The following is a 20595-nucleotide window of genomic DNA, read 5'->3' on the forward strand; positions in this document are numbered from 1 at the left end:
CCTCCCTGAAATGCGACATTCTTGTTTCCGTAACAGCAGGTGGGTTCAGGCTTTGTGGTGGGGGGAGTTCTTGCTGTAGACAAACTATACGTATTTTATTCACACCGCACAGCTGCATAATGAGTAATTGGAAACGGTTTGAGAAACATCCAGAAGGATGATCTGAAGACATGCCATCACAATTTTGATCCTCTGCAGATGGATGGCTCTTCCGCTATGGTAACCCAACGATCCGCGCGCGAAGTCGAGCACTTTACGGTAGAACAGTTTAACGAGGGCCGATTTCGCGCACCCTCGGTCCCTACGTAATCTGATCGAAGTGGTCACCCACCCGCTTATTGATCGCAGCCATTGATTCTTGACTTCGGTGCCATTAGGAAAAGTGTCAGTTTACAGTGGGACACCTTTTGCCACATAGTTTGTAAATATTTTTTTGATTAAAATCACTTAGTTTGTGGGCTGATTATCTAGGGATAGAATTTTGGTTACCATCCAAATTTTCAAATGTATTTGCTACTTAGATAATATAGTTTCACAATAAATCAAAATCCGGTGGCGCAGGGTCGAGGGATAACAATGGTGGTTTAGGCAACACCTCCAATTCCTCTTTCAGTTTTCGTTCGTTTTGATTGATGCTCTTAGGAAGATCAAATTAGCGAGTTTGAAGGTAGACAGCAAACTTTGGTATTTACGAACGTGTAGTGCTCTCATCTTTAACATCCCGAGTATTTATTTATTGGTAGAAACTGCAGTGTTACTACCCTTACAAAATTCAAACACATACGATGTAGGATATGTATTATTAGCTTTTATGATATTTTGTTTGCAATTTGGTCAAAAACTGCCGAAAAAGCCTTAATTATTTAATGATTAAACAAGTCTTGTTTAGTCAAAGTTTAAGGGCACCTATGATTTGTCCTGCGAATAGGCAAGATATAAAACGGAGAAGAAGATAGAGCTACACAATGAAAAGATCCATGACTGATGATGACGTTATAGTTCGTTTACCAGGAGTTGGCACTTGGCTCCCCTTTCTCGGACGCAGTGTTCATTTAAGCGCGGGAGTAAGAGGAGACACATCTCTTCTCTTGAAATTGAGATAACCCGCTAATTTAATGCGCGCCAGACGCAAACAGTAATTTTTTCTCAGTCACTTCACTTCTCTTTCTGCTATTATACCTTTCGTTACTCAAGCTAATTAAATATATTTTAAATTTAAAAACTGCAGTTCTCCCAGCAAAATGTCTCGAACAGGACAAACTATTCACTCAAAAGAGAGAAATATCATAAAATTTATTGCTAAAAAAATGCACATAAACATTGCGAAATAAATACTTCTGTAATACGATCGCCAAATAGCTACCTTGTTCAGGATTGTTCATATCCTTCTCCCGAAAATAGCGAAATAGTATAGTCGCATACCACATAATGAAGGCGGAGCGGAGTGCCAACTCCTGGTGAACGAACTATTGCTGGTCTATCCGTACACCTTTCCCTGCTCGCTCCGACCATTGTGAGGACATGAAATATATCCCTATTGGTATCGTGTATTAGTATTCTTTTGTCACTAAATAGAACACATTTATTTCACATGCGTATTTTTTTAAATTCCAACAGTGTAAAATCTATTTCAAAATTAAACTTAAAATTTTACCAAGAAATTATATTTATATCTAAATGATTCAACTTAGAAATTTATATGAAAAAGGGACTTACATCAAATTTAGGTTGAAAAACTTGCCGTGTCAGTTGAAACTGGCGAAACGAAAACTTTATATCAACTTCTTGAAGTCTGTGAACATGAAAGGGAATAATACTTAGATATTTTTTATAACTGTATATTTAAAAAAAAAAACTTCAACGCTTTGTTTTTAAAGAAATAGAAAAATGTAATTTTTGAATATGGTATAGTTGTCTATTTTTTTATAATATAATAAAAATAATATTCTTCTTTATGTCTATATATAACAATATATAGATATAACAAAGAACTGAGTGATTTGACATTTTTTTTTTCTTTCTCTATTTTCACCAATATTACTAAAGCTGAGGAAAGGTGAACGGTAATTATAAATCACTGATTTAAGATTTAAACTTAAAGTTTGATTTTTAAACTTAGAGTTAAAAAAAAAGGTTTCCATTCTGTCTACTTAACCTCAGCTTTAATGCAAACTTGTGCCAATTTGACTATCTAAACAAAGCTGGACACTTGCACTTCAAAAAGAAGACGAGCTCCCATACCCTCATATGTGGTCTATGACATCTGCGCCAGCTAATCTTTTTCAGCCAAATGGCGTATTAAAGTTGAACTAAGTTTCTCTATACATAAGTTAGAATGTTAATTAACGATAAGGTAATGAAATACAGAAACCGTATCGCACATCGAAATAGTTGAAATATAATTCTTTCTCGTCTACTTCTTACACTTAACTTAGATTTATTATTTGTTTATGTATTTTAATATGACAGTGGTATATTTTTACTGTGTACCTTGTAACTTTGATGCTTAATTAGTTTGTTTATGTTCCATATGGCTTCGTGCCAGTCTTTGTGTAAATATATAGAGAAAGAATTGAAATCTTAAAAGTGGTAGTAAAATTTCTATACGAATATTTGAAAACTAACTGCTTTATGGGCCGTGATAGCTTGGTTGGTAGGGCGCTAGACTCACGTTCGTGAGAACGGGAGTTAGAATCCAACCGACCGAAGTCTCCCCGTGTAGTAAATGGTGACTGGTGCACGTTAAATCAATCGGGTCACAAAGTCATCCATGTGCACATAACAAATTATACCCTTGGGGGTACTGGATTGAGGAGCGATCGTACTCTAGTTTAGGTGAAAATCACGATCTGTGGATAAATGAATGGCTGTATGAACAGTACAGGTGTGACGTATGGGTGTGGCAGAAGCCGAATTCTTGGCCATAGATGGCCCCACTGGAAAATAAGAACAATCGCGCCAACAGTTCTTTAATGACCTACAACTACAATACTTGCTTTATGTTTTTAAATTAATATTCTTGGAACACGGGATTCCCTTACAGAAAAAATAGTTTTGAAAATAGCTAAGAAGTGAGTTTTCAAACGGTTTTTTAAAAATTTTTTTAGTTTTTTTTGTGGAAGCTGAACAGTAAAATATAATATTGATTGGTATGAATTAGTACTACGAGATAAACTGGCATAAATTTAAAATTTTAGATGTCACTAAATCGAAGACATAAAATATTTAAAATGTCAGATTTTTGATGCTCATTCAGGAGGAAAATATTAAACTCAAAGAATGAAAATAAAAGATTATAGTGGGGATTTCCATATCGTGATTTGAGGCAGAATGATTGCCAAGAATTGGAAACTTCCGGGCAGCGGCCTGCGGGAAATTAAAAAAAAAAAAAAAAAAAAAAGAAAAAAAAAAACCTAACAGAAAGGACCCAATTTGAAAAGTATTTTCGATTCCACCAAAAAATCTAAATTCTTTTTCTTAAAAAAAATTTGCAAGTTTGAAATCTATTTGTCAACTTGGCGATTGCAGTTGGCGCGACAGATCACGATACGGAAATATCCACAGATTATATTTTTGTAAATCAAACATACCTGCATCCTTCCATTTTCAGTGTACACTAAAAAAAATAAAGTTGAAAATATATTAAATTCATTTGGTGGTTAATTTATTTGAAAAACATGCCTGCCAGCTATTTCCTGGGGCTAATTTTTTCAAGTCGTTGTGAGATTATAATTGAATTACAATTTTACAGAAATAGTATCATTCTATCTTGACAGAGCCTGAACACACCATTGTACTATTACCACGCATTAATGCGTATATCTATATTATATAAAACGCTAATACGTATGTATCAATAAAACCGATGGTATTTCTTTTCTCGCGTTGGCAACAGTTTTCATTTTTAATTATAGGCTTCGGCGCGCAAGAGCACGTAGTGAGCATCATATGGCTGATCTATATTATATAAAACGCTAATACGTTTTAATTGATAGGCTTAGGCGCGAAAGAGCACGTAGTGAGCATATCATATGTCTAATCGGGTGAATTCTCACAGAATCACCAAAAAAATTCTCACAAAATTATCGTCATCGAAGCCGATGCTTTACATCCGGCTTTCTGTACTATTTCATATTGTTTTACAACACATGGTTTTAGCCCTCTGGTGGGAAAGACTTTAAAACAAAACTTACAAAAGTTACTTTTCTCAACAACTGAAATTTAGAATAGTGTGATTAAGAAAAATATGTAAACTGTTTGCAATTTCAAAATAATATTGAAATGCACAGGTTTAGAATTTTCTACAGTTAAAGTTTTCGGAACTTCAGTGTTCAAAAAAGTATACAAAAGCTAGACGTTAAGAACGTATCCAATGCGCGAGCAAAGCGAGCATCGGATTGCGAAGCAATCCGAAATGAACTGCGAAAGCAGTTCCGGGGGTTGGCGAGCGCCAGAGAGCAGGGGGCGAAGCCTCCTAGTTTAATTTATTTATCTGTAGTTATTGTCAAAATCCTTTTAAATTAAGTTTATAAATTTAAAAATTAAATGTAAAAATAGACGTTTTGGTACTGCTTTAAACTAAGAAACGAAATCTTAGGGAAAATAAAAATAAAAAATGGAATGGAATATCTGAATAAAAAGCTAATCAAAAGTCAAATCCCCAGTCATTATGCCTAAACATTATATACACAGGAAGAAGCCAACATTCTACGTTTTTTGAAAAAAATTCTTCTAGTTGAAGCTAAGTTTATGTTTAAAGAATGATTCTTTGTTTTGTAAATTAAATTTCAAGTCATTTTCCACACTACATGCATTTCTTACGAAAGTTTCTACGTAGTTTAATGAGTACGTGTTCTAATGAATGATTCTACAGGCTTGAAGAATTTATTTAGTATTGCCATACTGATTATCACTGCCTGGGATAGGGTTAAGCAAATAAATTTTCTAGGCCGGATAGCCTTGTTGGTAGGGCGTTGGGCCCATAAGTAGAAGGTCATGAGTTCAATCCCTGCAGGCCGAAGTGTAGTAAATGGTGACTGGTACACTCTAAATCTCTCGGGTCACAAAGTTCTCCATGTTCCCATAACAAATTATACCTCTGAATTGGAGACTGATTGTTTTCTAATTCGTAACAAAATTACTATTTGTGGATGAATAAATGGGTCCATCCAATAAAACAGATTGTGAGGTGCGTGAGGCTGAAGTTGTATTCTTGGCCATAGATAGCACCACTGAAAAACTATATACGCACTCTCTGTCTCGAAATTCACTTACTTTCACCGAGACATTAGCAAGTGCCATTAGAAACAATAACTACAAATAATTTTCCTTAGAAGTTTATTTCACGAAATATATTTCAAATTTTAATTGGTTAAAAAATAATGGTTACTAATAAACGGTGGACGTTCGAAAAAATATTTTTTGTATCCCTCAAAACCATTAAGATTCAGTCCTAGAACGTGAAAATCCGATTATTAGACCGAAGGTTATTCAGTGTGGTCTGTTATTTTGCTTTGTTTTTTGAAAAGTACTTTATTTTCTGGAGGGTGAGAAAAAACATTGAACACATAAACTACAAATATTTGATAACTTCCTAGCATTCCTTAAATCACTGCCAGGAAAAGCATAGAGTTTGAAGGTTAAAACAAAAAATTCGTAAAAAGTGCTTTAGAATAAAAAAAAACTATTTCATATCAACTTATTAAAATATCCTCATATTTAACCAAGCCAATTTTTTTAATTTAAAATCATTTTGAATATCCTTGAAAATTAAATTCTCCCGCTAAGTTTGTCTTCTAAAAGGAGCGAAGTAGTGACTACATTTCAAAAGTAGTTTGTAGTTGCTACATTTAATAATAAAGTAGTTGCAGTTGCAGTTAACTACAAAGAAAATGTAGTTTTTTCGACCACTGGAAAAATCACATGAAGAAATATTTTTCATGATTTCTTTTTCAATATAAATGAGAAAAAAAAAATTGAAATCCCTCTCTTTGTTCATTTTTCAAAATTTTTAATCTCTTTCGTCCCTTAAAAGAAATTTAAGACTGAAAATATCTGAGCTTTTTCAATTTTAAATTCATGGTTTTTAAAAGATAGGAAATTTATAAATCGGGAATGATATTCAGGCAAGAGTTAGCAGATAGAATTAAAAAGTGGCATTAAAAGTGGATTAGTGAGTTATAATTTATTTTATTTATTTCCTGAGATAATTTTAAAAAAAGCTTGTAAAATTTCATTGCTTCGCTCTTATTTTTTATTTAGAATATTAATTAATTATATAATATTAATTAATTATAGAATATTAATTAGTTATGAAATATTAATTAATCATAGAATATTAATTCATTATAAAATATTAATTAATTATAAAATATTTATTAATTATATAATATTCATTAATTATAGAACATTAATTAGAATATTAATATTTAGAATTAATATTGAGAATATTAATATTTTGAATTAATATTGAGAATATTAATATTTAGAATTAATATTGAGCATATTAGTATTTTGAATTAATATTGAGAATATTAATATTTAGAATTAGTATTGAGAATATTAATATTTTGAATTAATATTGAGAATATTAATATTCAGATTATTAATTATGGGGAATCCTATACATATAATTAATATTACAATATTGGGATATGAGAAAAAGCAATAAAGGAAATATGAATTAAATTAGAAAGTAATGAGATATTAAATATTAAATTTTTTATCAGGTTTAGTTAAATATTTTTCTTTAACTTTCAATCATTTTAAGCATTCAATGGAGTAACTAAAAATACATATAAAAACCGCATGCATTAGTACAAAAGTATAAGTCTTACATTTTGAGAATCAAGTTCAAGTTCTTCATAGGTGACTTCGTATGAGTTTTCCCTGAAATGAAGCAGACATAATACATTTCCATTCGCAATGCAGGAACGGGTCATAACTTTAAGTCATTTACTTAGAAGATCAGTTATACGTAATTGAAACAATAAGTCTCATGGGTTTCCGGTGGGATGTGCATCACAGCTTTAGTTTCACCGAAATAAATAAAAATGTTTATCTTTATAGCAAAAATACATGACAGAGTAACGTATTGGTTGTTAATGGAATAACGAAAGTATTTTTTAATTAAAATTGTCCCTAAAAGGATTGCGATTTGTTCAGTTATGCTAAACGATAATATGATTTGTGATGGACAAAATATTTATTCACGCTCAATCGAACTCACATTTTGGAAGAAAAATTGGTGATTTATTTGTGACGTAAATCACAACATGATTAATACATTTTAGTAGTTACGAATATTTTGTAATCCAATATAAATACTGACAATTAAACTGTTAAATTACCAGTCCTTTTAAAAAGGGGATAATGCTCCAAAAATGGAACATTGGCGTTTAAATTGTTAAAAACTGGTAATTGAAATATAATAAAGACTTTTAAAATCATATAAACCATTTTCTTTATTTAGTATCATCTTTATCGTAAATGAAAATTTCAAGGCACTTATTACATTTTTAACGATGTTTTGTAAGTCTGACTACGAGTTTTGTGTTGTTTAAAAAAAAATATTCTTCCTAATGATAGCAAATTCTAACTTCGAAATTGTTAGTCCCACCGGCGTGATTTCGGTCTTATTTGATTCAGCACGCATAAACATAGTATATCATAAATTATACTTCACTTGTCTAGATTGCAAACTTTTCAAAATTTGAAGTGGCAGCTAAATTAAGAAAAAAATCCCTTTTTTTCTTCTCCGTAATTTCTTTAGTAAGAATTAACTTTTTACCATTTCTTGTTCTAGTTCTATTTTATCATAATAGAATCATAGTTAGAGATTAGTATCGAAATTAAAGCCTATAATCATAATAAAAATTAAGAGTCATAAATGAAGCATAGAGAGATAATTAAATAACTCTGTATTTTCTGTTTAATAAACAATAATGCATTTTATAAACATATAATGGAAAATATTTTATTAATAAAGGTAATGACTTACACACATGCCGGCTGGCATTGCTTAAAACAATCCTTGATAATGTCATAGGTAACAGTTTCATGACCTGCAAATGAATCCAATTTTAAACATTAAACGACCCCCGACATTCATATACTCCAATTCAAAATTATCGATATAACTTTTGTTTGTCACAACTTCTCAAAATAAACGCGGAAAATTTAATCATTTCTTGGTAATTTTAATAACATTCTAAAAGCTTCACCAAAAGATATTTCAAACATGGTAGCATTTCACATAAACTTTTTAATCATTTACGTGCAGTTAATGTGGAAAATAACTGAATCATATTTTTTCAGCAAAGAACAATACATAAAATCGTAAGTTTAGCTACCGCAAAAAGATGCGTAGGAAGTTTGTTAAATGTGGGTATTGCTAATTAGACAGACTTATTTTGCTTTCACTTTAAATGTAAGTCTAATGTAATTATGTTCCACAATTCACAAAGATATCTCGGAGGCACTAACCAATTCGCCGGTGATAGCATAAGTCGAATAATTAAAATCGAAATTAATATATAAATCGAGATGAACATGAAGAAAAAAGAAAGAAAGGGGGACGTATTCAAGAATAATCCTAAAGGTCAGGAAGACCACACCTGTGGTGTCACGTGAGTGAGCATCCAAATGGGTTATTAACGGCGAATGGTACATGAAATAAATACAGTTAAAATAAGTCCGGTTAAATGATAAAAAGACGCGAAAAACCAGGACTATGTATAAGGTAAAGAGAGAGCTACTTTGCCTTGTGATAGAGTTAGATAAAAACGTGAAAATATATGTTACGGTGAATGACCAAAATCCAGAGATTGTTGACATTCACAGGTAAAAGTCGACAGTCCCATAGTCGTTTTAGTGAATGTCCGAAATATTTGTTATATCCGATTTGATATTAATTTATTCATTGATCTTATATTTATATGATATTTTAATATTTGCTGAGGATAGATTAGGGGGAACATCAGAGTTCGGAAAACTGATTAAATGCGTACCGGGCAGTGGCACTTTAAATAAAAAAACATCCGTGCAAGATACACCGGGCAAATGTATACGGGCAGCAGAACTGAACCTCAAAAAAAAATATCCGTGGAGGGTATACCGGGTAGTGGTACTAAACCTTAAAAAATATCAGTGTAGGGTATACCGGGCAGTGTCACTTACCTAGACTTATGTTTCGGACTTTTACCAAAGCGACTATGCGATTGTCAGCATTCACCGGTGGAAATCAACCTTCACTAATTTTTGTCATTAGCGGTAACATATATAATTATTTAATTCAAGAAATAAGTATATAAATTTTATTTTAAACCAAGTAGTGGTGAATAAAATAAATCGAACCGCTACTTAACAGCTTATTTATTTTAAAAACAAACTGTTAAAGAAATAATTTGGCTCAGGGCTCGAAAAACCGCCCGCCCGCCCAAAAATTCCCCGCCGACAACAAATTTCTCGAATCCAGCGTCCGCGCTGACGACCATTTTCCCGTTAATGTTCGTGATACATTTTCAATTTTTGTTATCTTACTAGAGTCTAGCGCCTCACTTCTCAAAATGACCTTCTAATCTCGAAAAACACCAACATACTGCGCATGGTGGAATTGATGTTTTCTCTGTCTGGGAGTACTGCAGCGGTTGAAAGGGGCTTTTCAGCAATGAACTTACATAAAAACACATTATTTACTGGTCTTAAACAAGAAGCGTTAAACGCATTTATGAACGTCTACCTAAATGGAAAACCTCTTTCAGATTTCTGTGCAGAAACCTCTGTAAATCATTGGCTTGATTGTGGAACAGGCAAACGTCATATTTGATTCATTTAAAAAACGTAGTACCCTCCGATAAATTGACATTCCAGATAACTTTGACCTTTGTCATTTAAATTATTTCATAAATGAAAGAAATTATTTCATAACAGAAATACTAGGTTTTACTATTAGTAACCTAGTATTTCTTTTATTACTGTATAATGTAATCCTAGTATTTGTAATCCTAGTAACTACTAATTCATTGTGCAATTTATATAATTGTTTGTAATAAATAAGAGAAAATTATATTTTTATTTATTTAGAAGCGACGGGTTAGTTTCAAAGGAGGACGGGTACATTGTTGGGCAAGCCGTCCTCGGGGACGGGTAAAATTTCTGAGTCTTTTCGAGCCCTGGTGTGGCTGCCAGTTTTATCTTTTGAGAATGTTTAATGCTGTCACGTAACAAAAGGCGCGAAAGCGTTAAAGCTGATCAGGATTTTCGCATTAGAAAAAACAAGAGATCACTGCGTAATGCCAATTATTTGAATATCATGTTGTTTGTTTGTGTTTAAGTTACTGTGATTGACCGAAGTTGGAGGTTGTTGACTTCCACCGGCGAATGTTGACAATCACATAGTCACTTTGGTAAATGACCGAAATACTTGTATATACTAGGTCTCGTTAAGTGCCACTACCAGGTATACCCTACACTGATGTTTTTCTAAGGTTTAGTTCCACAACCCGGTATACCCTACACTGATGTTTATTTGAGGCTCAGTGCCACTGCCCGGTAAACCCTACATCAATGTATTTAAGGTTCAGTGCCACTACCTGGTATGTTTTTAACAGGTACTCCGAACACAGATGTTTTTCCTAATCTATCTACAGCAGAAATTAAAATATCAAATAAATATAACAATATCAAGGAATAAATTAATATAATTTCGGATATAACACTTATTTCGCACATTCTCCAAAGCAACTATGTGATTGTTGACAGAAACCTATCTTCAGAAAGGTTAAAAATTGATTGCTACGTTCTAAAGTAACTGACTTTTGATCTAATATTATTTTGTCCGATTGCTTCGAAATGAAAGTGGTTTGCTCAACCAAGAAAATAACCTCTTTAGTTTCAGCGTAAATATCGCACTACTTATTTTCGTTGAGGCATTTTTCACGGCACTAAAAATGGCGCATTTATGTCCCCTTACCTGTTGCACAGAGTTCTTCTAAGTGAGAATAAGATATATGTTCATCCACACACTCTCCAATAGATTTTATGAAATTTAATTTGCAATATTCAATGCATTCCTATTAAAAAAACAAACATCAATGAATTTTCTACATTTTACTTTATTCAATAAAAATTATAACTTTATTTAATTAATTAAAACTTTGCATTAATTAATTAATAACTGACTTGTACAAACTATGAATTAAATAAAATTATATATGTTGTTGGACTCCTTGAACTCGTAATTTCTTCAAAGAAACTTTAACTCCTTTAAAAAATACAGGGATTGATCAAAATAATGGAACCACTTTTATAAATTGTTTACATTGTGTTAGTATAAACTCAATGCAATTTGTTTTCTTTTAGCAACGATGGGATATCTGCAAGTGACGTAGTATATTGTATCGATCCTGATTGGTTGTTGATACGAGGCATTTATTTACGTTTTCAATTGTTCTTTCCATTTTATTTCAAGTAAGCCAAGCCGGTCAGGTATCCATTCTCTTTAATGATACATCTATATTCTTACACAAAGATTTTAATTCTTTCATTTTATATTTCTTACGTAACACAATAAAAGGCATGATGCCATGTAGAATATAAACAAAATAATTATGAATCGAAGTGTCAGGTACTTAAAACAAAAATATATAACGGTTAAGAAAAATACATATACAAATAATAAATCTAAGTTAAGTAAAATACGTATATTGCAACAAATTCGATGTGCGCCACGGCGCTATATTTAATTAACATTGTAACTCAGTGTTTCTTAACCTTTTTGGTATAATAGACCCCTTTTAAAATTTTTTAAGAAGTCACGGACCACCACCTGTGAAAAAAATTATTGCAAAAAGCATCAATTAATAGTAAATATTTAATTTTATTATTTTAATAGAACACAAAATTTTTAAAATTTAAATTTTTAATGTGAAGGTTGCTGCTGCTTTTCCTTAATTAAATTGGATTGGGGGATGGTATTCGACAAAGCAACGCGCATATCATGTTCAACATTCAATCGATTTCGATATATTGATTTTATTGTCACAAGTGTGGAAAATGCCGCTTCGCAAAGATTCACTGTAGCAAATGGAACTATAGCTGCCATAGCTCGCTTTACAAGCTATGGGTAGGCTTCCAAACATTTTAAGAATTAGGAGTAGTCAGCGGACCCACAAAATATGACTCATGGACCCCTTAGGGGTCCATGAACCACAGGTTAAGAAACCCTGAATGTTGAGTAACTTGACTCTTAACACGCCGTTTTGTTTATAAACGATCCCCTGGCACTGACGTCATAATTCACATGTGTTGGGGGTCACGATCTTCTTCTTGAAGTGTAGGTATTCAATTGTTGTGGGACATTTTAATATTAATTTTAATAACATTTTAATTACAAATTGTTGTCACAATTCGAATGATCATGCTTGAAATGATGTCATTTTAACCATGCAGAATTTGCATTGCGTGAGCAGTAAGTTGAAAGCTAATTTATATTTTAAATGCCACTGGAATTGATTGCACATTATAATAGAAATATCAGAATTCTATGGAATGATGTTAAAATTGCAAGTATTAAAACTAGAGAGGCATTAACTTCTCATTTTAATCGATACAAATTTCGCAAGGGTAAAAAGGACACTATTTCTAAAAGCTTCAACCATGATCTTTCAAATTCAGTCAGCAGTTTTGCCATGCAAAATCAAGCAACATTGTTTGTTGCCACACGCGCATTGAACTGTAGGTTAGAATTTCTGATTCTTAATTAAAACAAGAAAAATAGAACCATCATTCAAATGATGAAATTCCTTTTTATTTACAACTCGAGCAGTATTTTATAGTATCTCTCTGGTCCCATTAACTCGCCAAATCATTTCATAATAGATTTAAAATGAAAAAACAACTCTAAAAAAATATCAAACAGCAGCGGTAGCCATAGCAACGCATACGATGACGACGCATGCGCACTGTTTAATCCTGAATGCACATAAATACGTTCTTTTTAACAAAAACCCTTCATAATGATTACAATTATATCGCAAAGCATGCGTAAAATATTAAAAAAAATATTAACGCTTTAAATAAATTGCGTAAGGAATTAAGTTTACAAAAGTCAAACTTGTCCTAACTAAACATGGATTTTAATACTATTAATAAATTTGTTAATTCATTGTTAAAAATAAACCCCTCAAATCACTTACGTACTATTAACATTCATACGGTTCCTTACAAAATATTCAATAAATCAAAATATATAAAAAAAAATTTCATCACACCAACTTCCACAATTGTTTGTAGTTGTCATTTATAAACTTATTTTCATAATTCTTACTTAATTTTTGTTTACTGTTGCTCTTTAAATATTTTTCATCAATAGGATTACTCAGTAATAGACCATTTTAAATATTAAAGAAGACCGGATAGCCTGGTTGGTAGGGTGTTGGGCTCATGTATGAGAGGTCATGGGTTTATTCCTTGCTGACTGAAGTCTTCCCGTGTAGTAAATGGTGACTGGTGAACTTTAAGTATGTCGGGTCACAAAGTCCTCCATGTTCCCATGACAAATTATACCACTGGGGGTAATGAATTGGAGATAGATCGTTTTCTGGTTAAGGTCATCTGTGAATTAATGGCTGAATGAATGGATGTATGAATAGGTCTGTCTTATAAGCGGGTTGTGTGGTGTGCGTGGCTGAAGTAGTAATCTTGGCGATAGATGGCTCTACTGAAAAACGAGAAACGCACCTTATGCTTTAAAATTCGCTTGGTTTCACCAAGCAGATTTGGGGATATTGGCAAGTTGCATTAGAAACAACAACAACAAATATTTTAAAGAGTTCGTTAGCAGGTCAACATAAAGCAGTTGTACAAATTTTTGAATCAACTTACTACTTGAGTTAACGGTCCTTTGCCACTATTTTCCCGCCAAAGCTTGATATAATCTGTACAATTTGTACTATATGGATACGGGAGTCGTTCTACTTCAGCCTAAAAAAATTTTATAAGAATATTATCACATGATGCATAACAATATTCCAGAACCTGATATATCGTTTTATTGCTATAACTTTTGATAATTATACAAGATTTCTTAAATTAGGCTGATGGTCTTAAAAAATTAAAAATTACTAAGATTCAAAAAGAATTCTTAAAAACAAACGGGACAAAAGCTTCCAGAGTTATTACTTTTAGTTAAAGGAAAATTATTTTTTTCTACTGATGTCGCTGACTGTAGAAAAATTTTTAAATCGGAGGAAAAACGACTGAAAATCACGTCAATTTCTTTTTAATTTTTCAATGAAGGAAAATCACATTATAATATTTTTGGCGAAAGCATCACCAGCAGCAATAAAATTTATTGTTATTTTGAGTTTAAATTTGCTTCACACCAACAATTTGCAAAACAATAATAGATCAACAATTAAACTTGTGCAAGTAACAAAGCAACACATAATAAAGTTTAAATAAATACAGCAACTTAGATTTCTATTTTGATAATGTCAGTTTTTGTGTTGCTTTTGTTATGCTGTTTGAACTGGACTTATCTGTTCTTACACCAAGAATCTCATTTGTGTTATTTATCAAGAAATAAAGCACTTTTATTTTCCATTACGATAAAGTGAGTTCTTGTAAATTTAATAAATATCTAAGTTTCTTCATCTCATTTTATAACCGTCGTTGAACAGCCGATCCAATTTTGGGGTTATACGACAACTAGTGTTCATCTCTGTAGTCTTGTAATTTTGAACCCAATCCAGAAGACAGGTAATTCCTAGATCAAGTATTGGGAGAAATTTGCCTTCGTGGAGGACTTTTTGATGGAACTAACCCGCATTTGCGTTACATTGAGAGGAAGACTACGTGGAAGCTATTGTTTCAATAGATCAAAGAAGTTAAAAGTTTGACTCTATTAATTTTAATTTCACTTTCTCCTTATTATTTAAATAAAAAAATTTTATGCAAGCACTTATAAAATGCATTTATTCAAGGTAATTAGTTATCCAGGTTTAAAAAAAAATGTCAAAAAAACTATTTTTGTTTTCTTAATATATTTTATCTAATGATAGATGAAAAATTTGAACTGTAATGTCTGCAAACTTTTGAAACAAATAAACAATATGATTTCAAATAACAAAATACTGAATTTAAAAATAATTAAACGTACATTCTCTTGTTTTACAATTAATATAAATAATTATATTTATATTTGAAGTAAAGAAAAACAGCCTGTGTTATCCATGCATAAATTTTCTTTTAAAATTGTTATTTTAAATTATTTCATCTAATGATAGTTGAAGAAAATTTAATTGTAATGTATTGCAAACTTTTGAAACCAATAAAACTATGTGATTTTAAATGACAAAACACTGAATTTGATCATATTTAAACATACATTCTCTTATTTTTCAATTACAATGTATTTATATTTTATATAAAGAAAAACTACCTCTAGTTTTAGTTAATTTTTCCGAAGCCTTTAAATGAAAATAAATAGTACTTAAAATTTAAATAATAATTCAAAAAACTATATTCATTAATGTCAGTATACGTTCCTTATAAAAATTAGTATCCTCTATGAAATTAGTTTTTATGTGCCTTAAAAAAATTAAAATTCCTTACAAAACTAATTTTAATTTTCCTGAACAAAATTAGAATTTCTTTTTTAAGTTAGTTTTGATTCCACCTTAATGAAATGGTAATTCATACTATTTTACTGAAAATAGTTTTGATTGCCCTTATTAAAATAGTAATTCCTACTATTTCTTTGAAAGTAGTTTTGATTGTATCTTATTAAAAATTCTCACTATTTTACTGAAAGTAGTTTTCATTGTTCCTTATAAAAATAGTAATTCATACTATTTTACCAAAAGTAGTTTTGATTTTTCTTTATTAAAATAGTAATTCATACTGATTTACTGAAAGTAGTTTTGATTGCTCTTAATTAGAATAGTAATTCATACTATTTTATTGAAAGTAGTTTTGATTGTTCCTTATTAAATTAGTAATTCATAGTTTTTTACTAAAAGTAGTTTCTATTTTTCCTTATTAAATTAGTAATTCATAGTTTATTACTGAAAGTAGTTTTTATTTTTCCTTATTAAATTAGTAATTCGTATTATTTTACTGAAAGTAGTTTTGATTGTCCCTTATTAAAATAGTAATTCCTACTATTTTACTAAAAGTAGTTTTGATTGTTCCTAACTAGAATAGTAATTCATACTAGTTTACTCAAAGTAGTTTTGATTGTTACTTATGAAAATAGTAACTCTTACTATTTTCCAGAAAATGGTTTGATTGTTCCTTATTAAAATAGTAACTCATAATATTTTACTGAAATTAGTTTTGACTATTCCTTATTAAGTTATTATTCATCCTATTTCACTGAAAGTAGTTTTGATTGTTCCTAACTAGAATAGTTATTCATACTAGTTTACTCAAAGTAGTTTTGATTGTTCCTTATTAAAATAGTAACTCTTACTATTTTACAGAAAATGGTTCTGATTGTTCCTTATTAAAATAGTAACTCTTACTATTTTACCGAAAATGGTTCTGATTGTTCCTTATTAAAATAGTAACTCTTACTATTTTACAGAAAATGGTTCTGATTGTTCCTTATTAAAATAGTAACTCTTACTATTTTACCGAAAATGGTTCTGATTGTTCCTTATTAAAATAGTAACTCTTACTATTTTACAGAAAATGGTTCTGATTGTTCCTTATTAAAATAGTAACTCTTACTATTTTACAGAAAATGGTTCTGATTGTTCCTTATTAAAATAGTAACTCTTACTATTTTACCGAAAATGGTTTTGATTGTTCCTTATTAAGATATTATTCATCCTATTTCACTGAAAGTAGTTTGGATTGTTCCTTATTAAACTAGTAATTCGTATTATTTTATTGAAAATAGTTTTGATTGTTCCTTATTAAATTAGTTATTTATACTAGTTTACTGAAAGTAGTTTTGATTGTTCCTTATTAAAATAGTTGTTCATACTATTTTACTGCAAGTGGTCCTTGTTCCTTATTAAAATAGTTTACTCAAAGTTGCTTTCATTGTTCCTTATTAAAATAGTTTTTGTACTAGTTTACTGAAAATAGTTTGGGTTGTTCCTTATTAAAATAGTAATTCATAATATCTTATTGAAATTAGTTTTGATTATTCCTTATTAAGATATTATTCATCCTATTTCACTGAAAGTAGTTTGGATTGTTCCTAACTAGAATAATAATTCATACTAGTTTACTCAAAGTAGTTTTGATTGTTTCTTATTAAAATAGTAACTCTTACTATTTAACAGAAAATGGTTCTGATTGTTCCTTATTAAAATAGTTATCTGTACTAGTTTACTGAAAATAGTTTGGGTTGTTCCTTATTAAAATAGCAATTCATACTATTTTACTAAAAGTTGTTTTGATTGTTTATGAAGATAATAATTCATACTACTTTACTAAATTCGTACTTAATGTTCATACCATTGAAACAAAGGCTCGATATCCGTGACCTCCTTTAAGAGTCACTCCTTTCCTGAAAGGGTTTACGAGATCTTTTCTGTTATGGACTGCAATATACAATACAACCGGAGAATCAATGAAGAAGTAGTCTTCAGCATAAGTATTCAGTTCTATATCATAATCTGAAAAATATATATAAAAATAAATCATTCGTAGTCAAATCTATTCAATTAAGAAAGAAGAATAAGGGTTTTGCTAAAATACTTTCAATATGAATCCTAATAGTGCCTATAATATCATCAATAGTCTTTTTTAAACTTTAATCTCTCTAAATTAAAAAATCGCAAGCATCACCAAATGTTTGAGTGCTCAACTTTATTAAATTTTGTTTTGCCGCACAAAAACTGTAAGACTTAAAAACTTTGTGTATTGGTTCGATAATTAATAACAATTAAACTTGCTGTAAAAATTACCAGGTGAGACGATCTACAGCCAGCTGATTTGCAACAAAAGAGTTGAAGTTGGAGTTGCTACTATGTTATCATTTATAAGCTTAATACTGGTTTTTTTTCTTCGAAATTCTAATTTATTAGGAAGTTCTTGCAATTTGAAGTGCTTTTATCGCGAATTTTTTTCACTTTTTTTACTTTAGTTTTTTAAAATAATCTTTATCAATTTTTATATATTAAACTTTATCTCTCTCAGGATCTTAGTTTTATGAGCTTATGCTTGACTTGATGCCTAAAGTAATAGAAAAAATGTGGCGACCATTTTGGTCACCTTTCAAAACTATCTTGTACAACGTAAAATCTTTACTCGAACCAAGCTCTGCACAGCACAATTTCATATAAATGTTCAAATTCTTCAAACTATCCTCCTATCTTAATACCTTAACTAATTCTAAAAAAAATTATTATCCTCATTTTCTTTTCTCTAGCTCGGAAGTACTTTGATTTTAATTCTAACTATTTTCAAGAGAATTTTGTGATATTGTCTAAGTTCTTTATGTATTTAATTCTAGTAATAATTTAAAATCTATCCAGCAGCCATTAAACTCATAAATTCTTAGGGGATAGAGTGCTCGCCTCCTAACGAATTGACCATGGATCGATCTCAGTAATGGCTGGGATTCGAATTCTGCATGCGGCTCGCACAGACTACAGTGCTGACGTAAAATATCCCATGTGGTAGACGGATCATGGGTTAGAGTCCCCTTGCGTTAGACTAACCGTGACAGGTTTTCGTGGTTTTCCTCACCATGTAACCCAAAGGCGGGAATGTTCCATAAAAAAATATCCTATTAGCCCATGATCCGCCGATATGCTCCAAGTCGTAAACCTATAGACGGATCATGAGTTAGAGTTCCATTGCAAGTCGCGGAAGGTTTTCACGGTTTTTCTCTCTATGTAACTCGACTGCGGGTATGTTCCATCGCAAAAAAATCCTCCACGAAGGCAAATTTATCACAATACTTGATCCAGAAGTTCCCTTGTCTTCTGGATTAGGTTCAAAATCGCAAGGTTACGTAGGTGAACATTAATAGTCGTAAACAAGAAATGTCTTTTTTGTTTAAAAAAAAATTCCTGGAATTTGATGCTTTTAGTACTGTTGTGCCAGCCGTAATTATATTCTGAGTTACAAACATCCTATATTTTCCATGTGAAATTGTTTCCTTTTATTAACATTGCACCCCTACTGAAGATGCGACATCAATATTTCTTCTGATTGATACTGTTTATTTCCTTTGTAATGTTTGTTTGTATTTAGTTCATTTCTAAATAACGCTGTTTTCTCGATTTCATATTTAATATTCTACCTATTTGTTAAAACTCTAATTTGAAAATTTAGAATATGTTTGCTCATGTAATTGAACTGTTACGCTCACTTCGAACTCTCGGAGTGCCCCCGGATGCCCCCTTACGGGGGCGTGACGGGCTTTTTTTATTTTTTTTATTCAATAACAAAAAGATTCCTCGTGCACCACTGAAAAAGTACAACACGAGGCTTACAGACGTAAGTATGGTATCAAACAATGTAGGATATTTAAACAGATATACATACTAAAAGGGCATGAAAAATTAGGGAGAAAAAAAATAATAATATTAATAATAAAAGTATAAAAAAAAATAAAAAAAAACATTTGCAAAAAGGGTGACGGGCTTAAGCTTGTTATTAATAGTCGTAAACTCCCAATAATTGGGTCGGCTGTTCAGCTACGGTTATAATGTATTAACTCTATGGAAACAATCTTTTTTAGAAGCAAATGCTTTAGATAGCAAAAATGTTGGCACAATTTGAAACGTCTGGCTTTAAGCTTTTAGAAATGTTTTTTTTTTTATCCATACAAAATTTGGATCGACTAAAATATACACAGGAAGTTAAATGCCGCACTTCAGTTTCAATTGACTCCAGAGACTCTGAGCAAGTCTGTAACAAAAAGTGGATCTGAAAAGAGGTCCACTTTAGAGATATTTAGGCATTGAAGTATATGTTCAGGAGTAGCTTGTTGGTCGTTACACTTAGTGCAAACAGGGAAAACTCTTGAACCATTACTGAACAACATAGTTCTTAGGTGACCGCTTCGAAATCTTGATATAACCGTCTGATCCCGCCTGCTGCACTGAAGGGTCAGGCTGCCACCTGGGCGGTTGGACTGATACCAATGATGAACTGGAGGGGCCACAGGATCACGAAGCCTGTTAAAACGGGAGTGGAGCTCCGAGAAAGTCAGAGATGCCGAAGAATGCAGGGGCAGATCAGTTCCTAAAAATAATTCTAATACAAATATTAGAATCTTATGTAGTTGATATGAAAAATGCTGGTATTTAAAACTAAAAAGAATTTATTAATTTCCGTTTTGATCCATACGAACAAAAATAAATTAATAAGCTACAAAAAAAAGTTATTTACACAATGAATTCGGATATATTTCTTCTTGAGAATCTGGCTGATGAAGCTGGGATGCTATTACGTAGCAGTATGACGGTTTATTGTCTACACTCAAAAAAGGAATTTTCATTTGTTGATTCGTATGGCTCAGGCCACTGCAATGAATAATTAAAAACACACAAATGTTTAGCAATGCAATAAATACAAAATAAAAGAGGTCGTAGCTGCATTGAGATATTAACGTTCTCATGTGCT

The 20595-nt window shown here is 31.2% G+C and overlaps 1 protein-coding gene across 2 annotated transcripts in view; it reads right to left on the minus strand.

Moving 5' to 3' along the window:
* Positions 1–20595, minus strand: part of LOC107439308 (uncharacterized) — a 43384-nt gene that overhangs the window by 843 nt on the left and 21946 nt on the right. Inside the window, exons 5-12 of one of the 2 annotated variants that reach the window (XM_016051865.4) lie at positions 20362–20495; positions 17473–17633; positions 13885–13983; positions 10973–11072; positions 8000–8063; positions 6837–6888; positions 3591–3616; positions 1717–1792 (exon numbers count right to left, since the gene is read on the minus strand). In XM_016051865.4, the coding sequence (XP_015907351.3) occupies positions 1717–1792; positions 3591–3616; positions 6837–6888; positions 8000–8063; positions 10973–11072; positions 13885–13983; positions 17473–17633; positions 20362–20495 (712 nt within the window). The remainder of the gene's footprint in view (positions 1–1716; positions 1793–3590; positions 3617–6836; positions 6889–7999; positions 8064–10972; positions 11073–13884; positions 13984–17472; positions 17634–20361; positions 20496–20595) is intronic. The other variant, XR_006226191.2, reaches the window with a different exon arrangement.

Source organism: Parasteatoda tepidariorum, chromosome 5 (assembly GCF_982258835.1).
Source record: "Parasteatoda tepidariorum strain Cologne lab strain chromosome 5, Ptep-v5.0, whole genome shotgun sequence".
Classification (NCBI taxonomy): domain Eukaryota; kingdom Metazoa; phylum Arthropoda; class Arachnida; order Araneae; family Theridiidae; genus Parasteatoda; species Parasteatoda tepidariorum.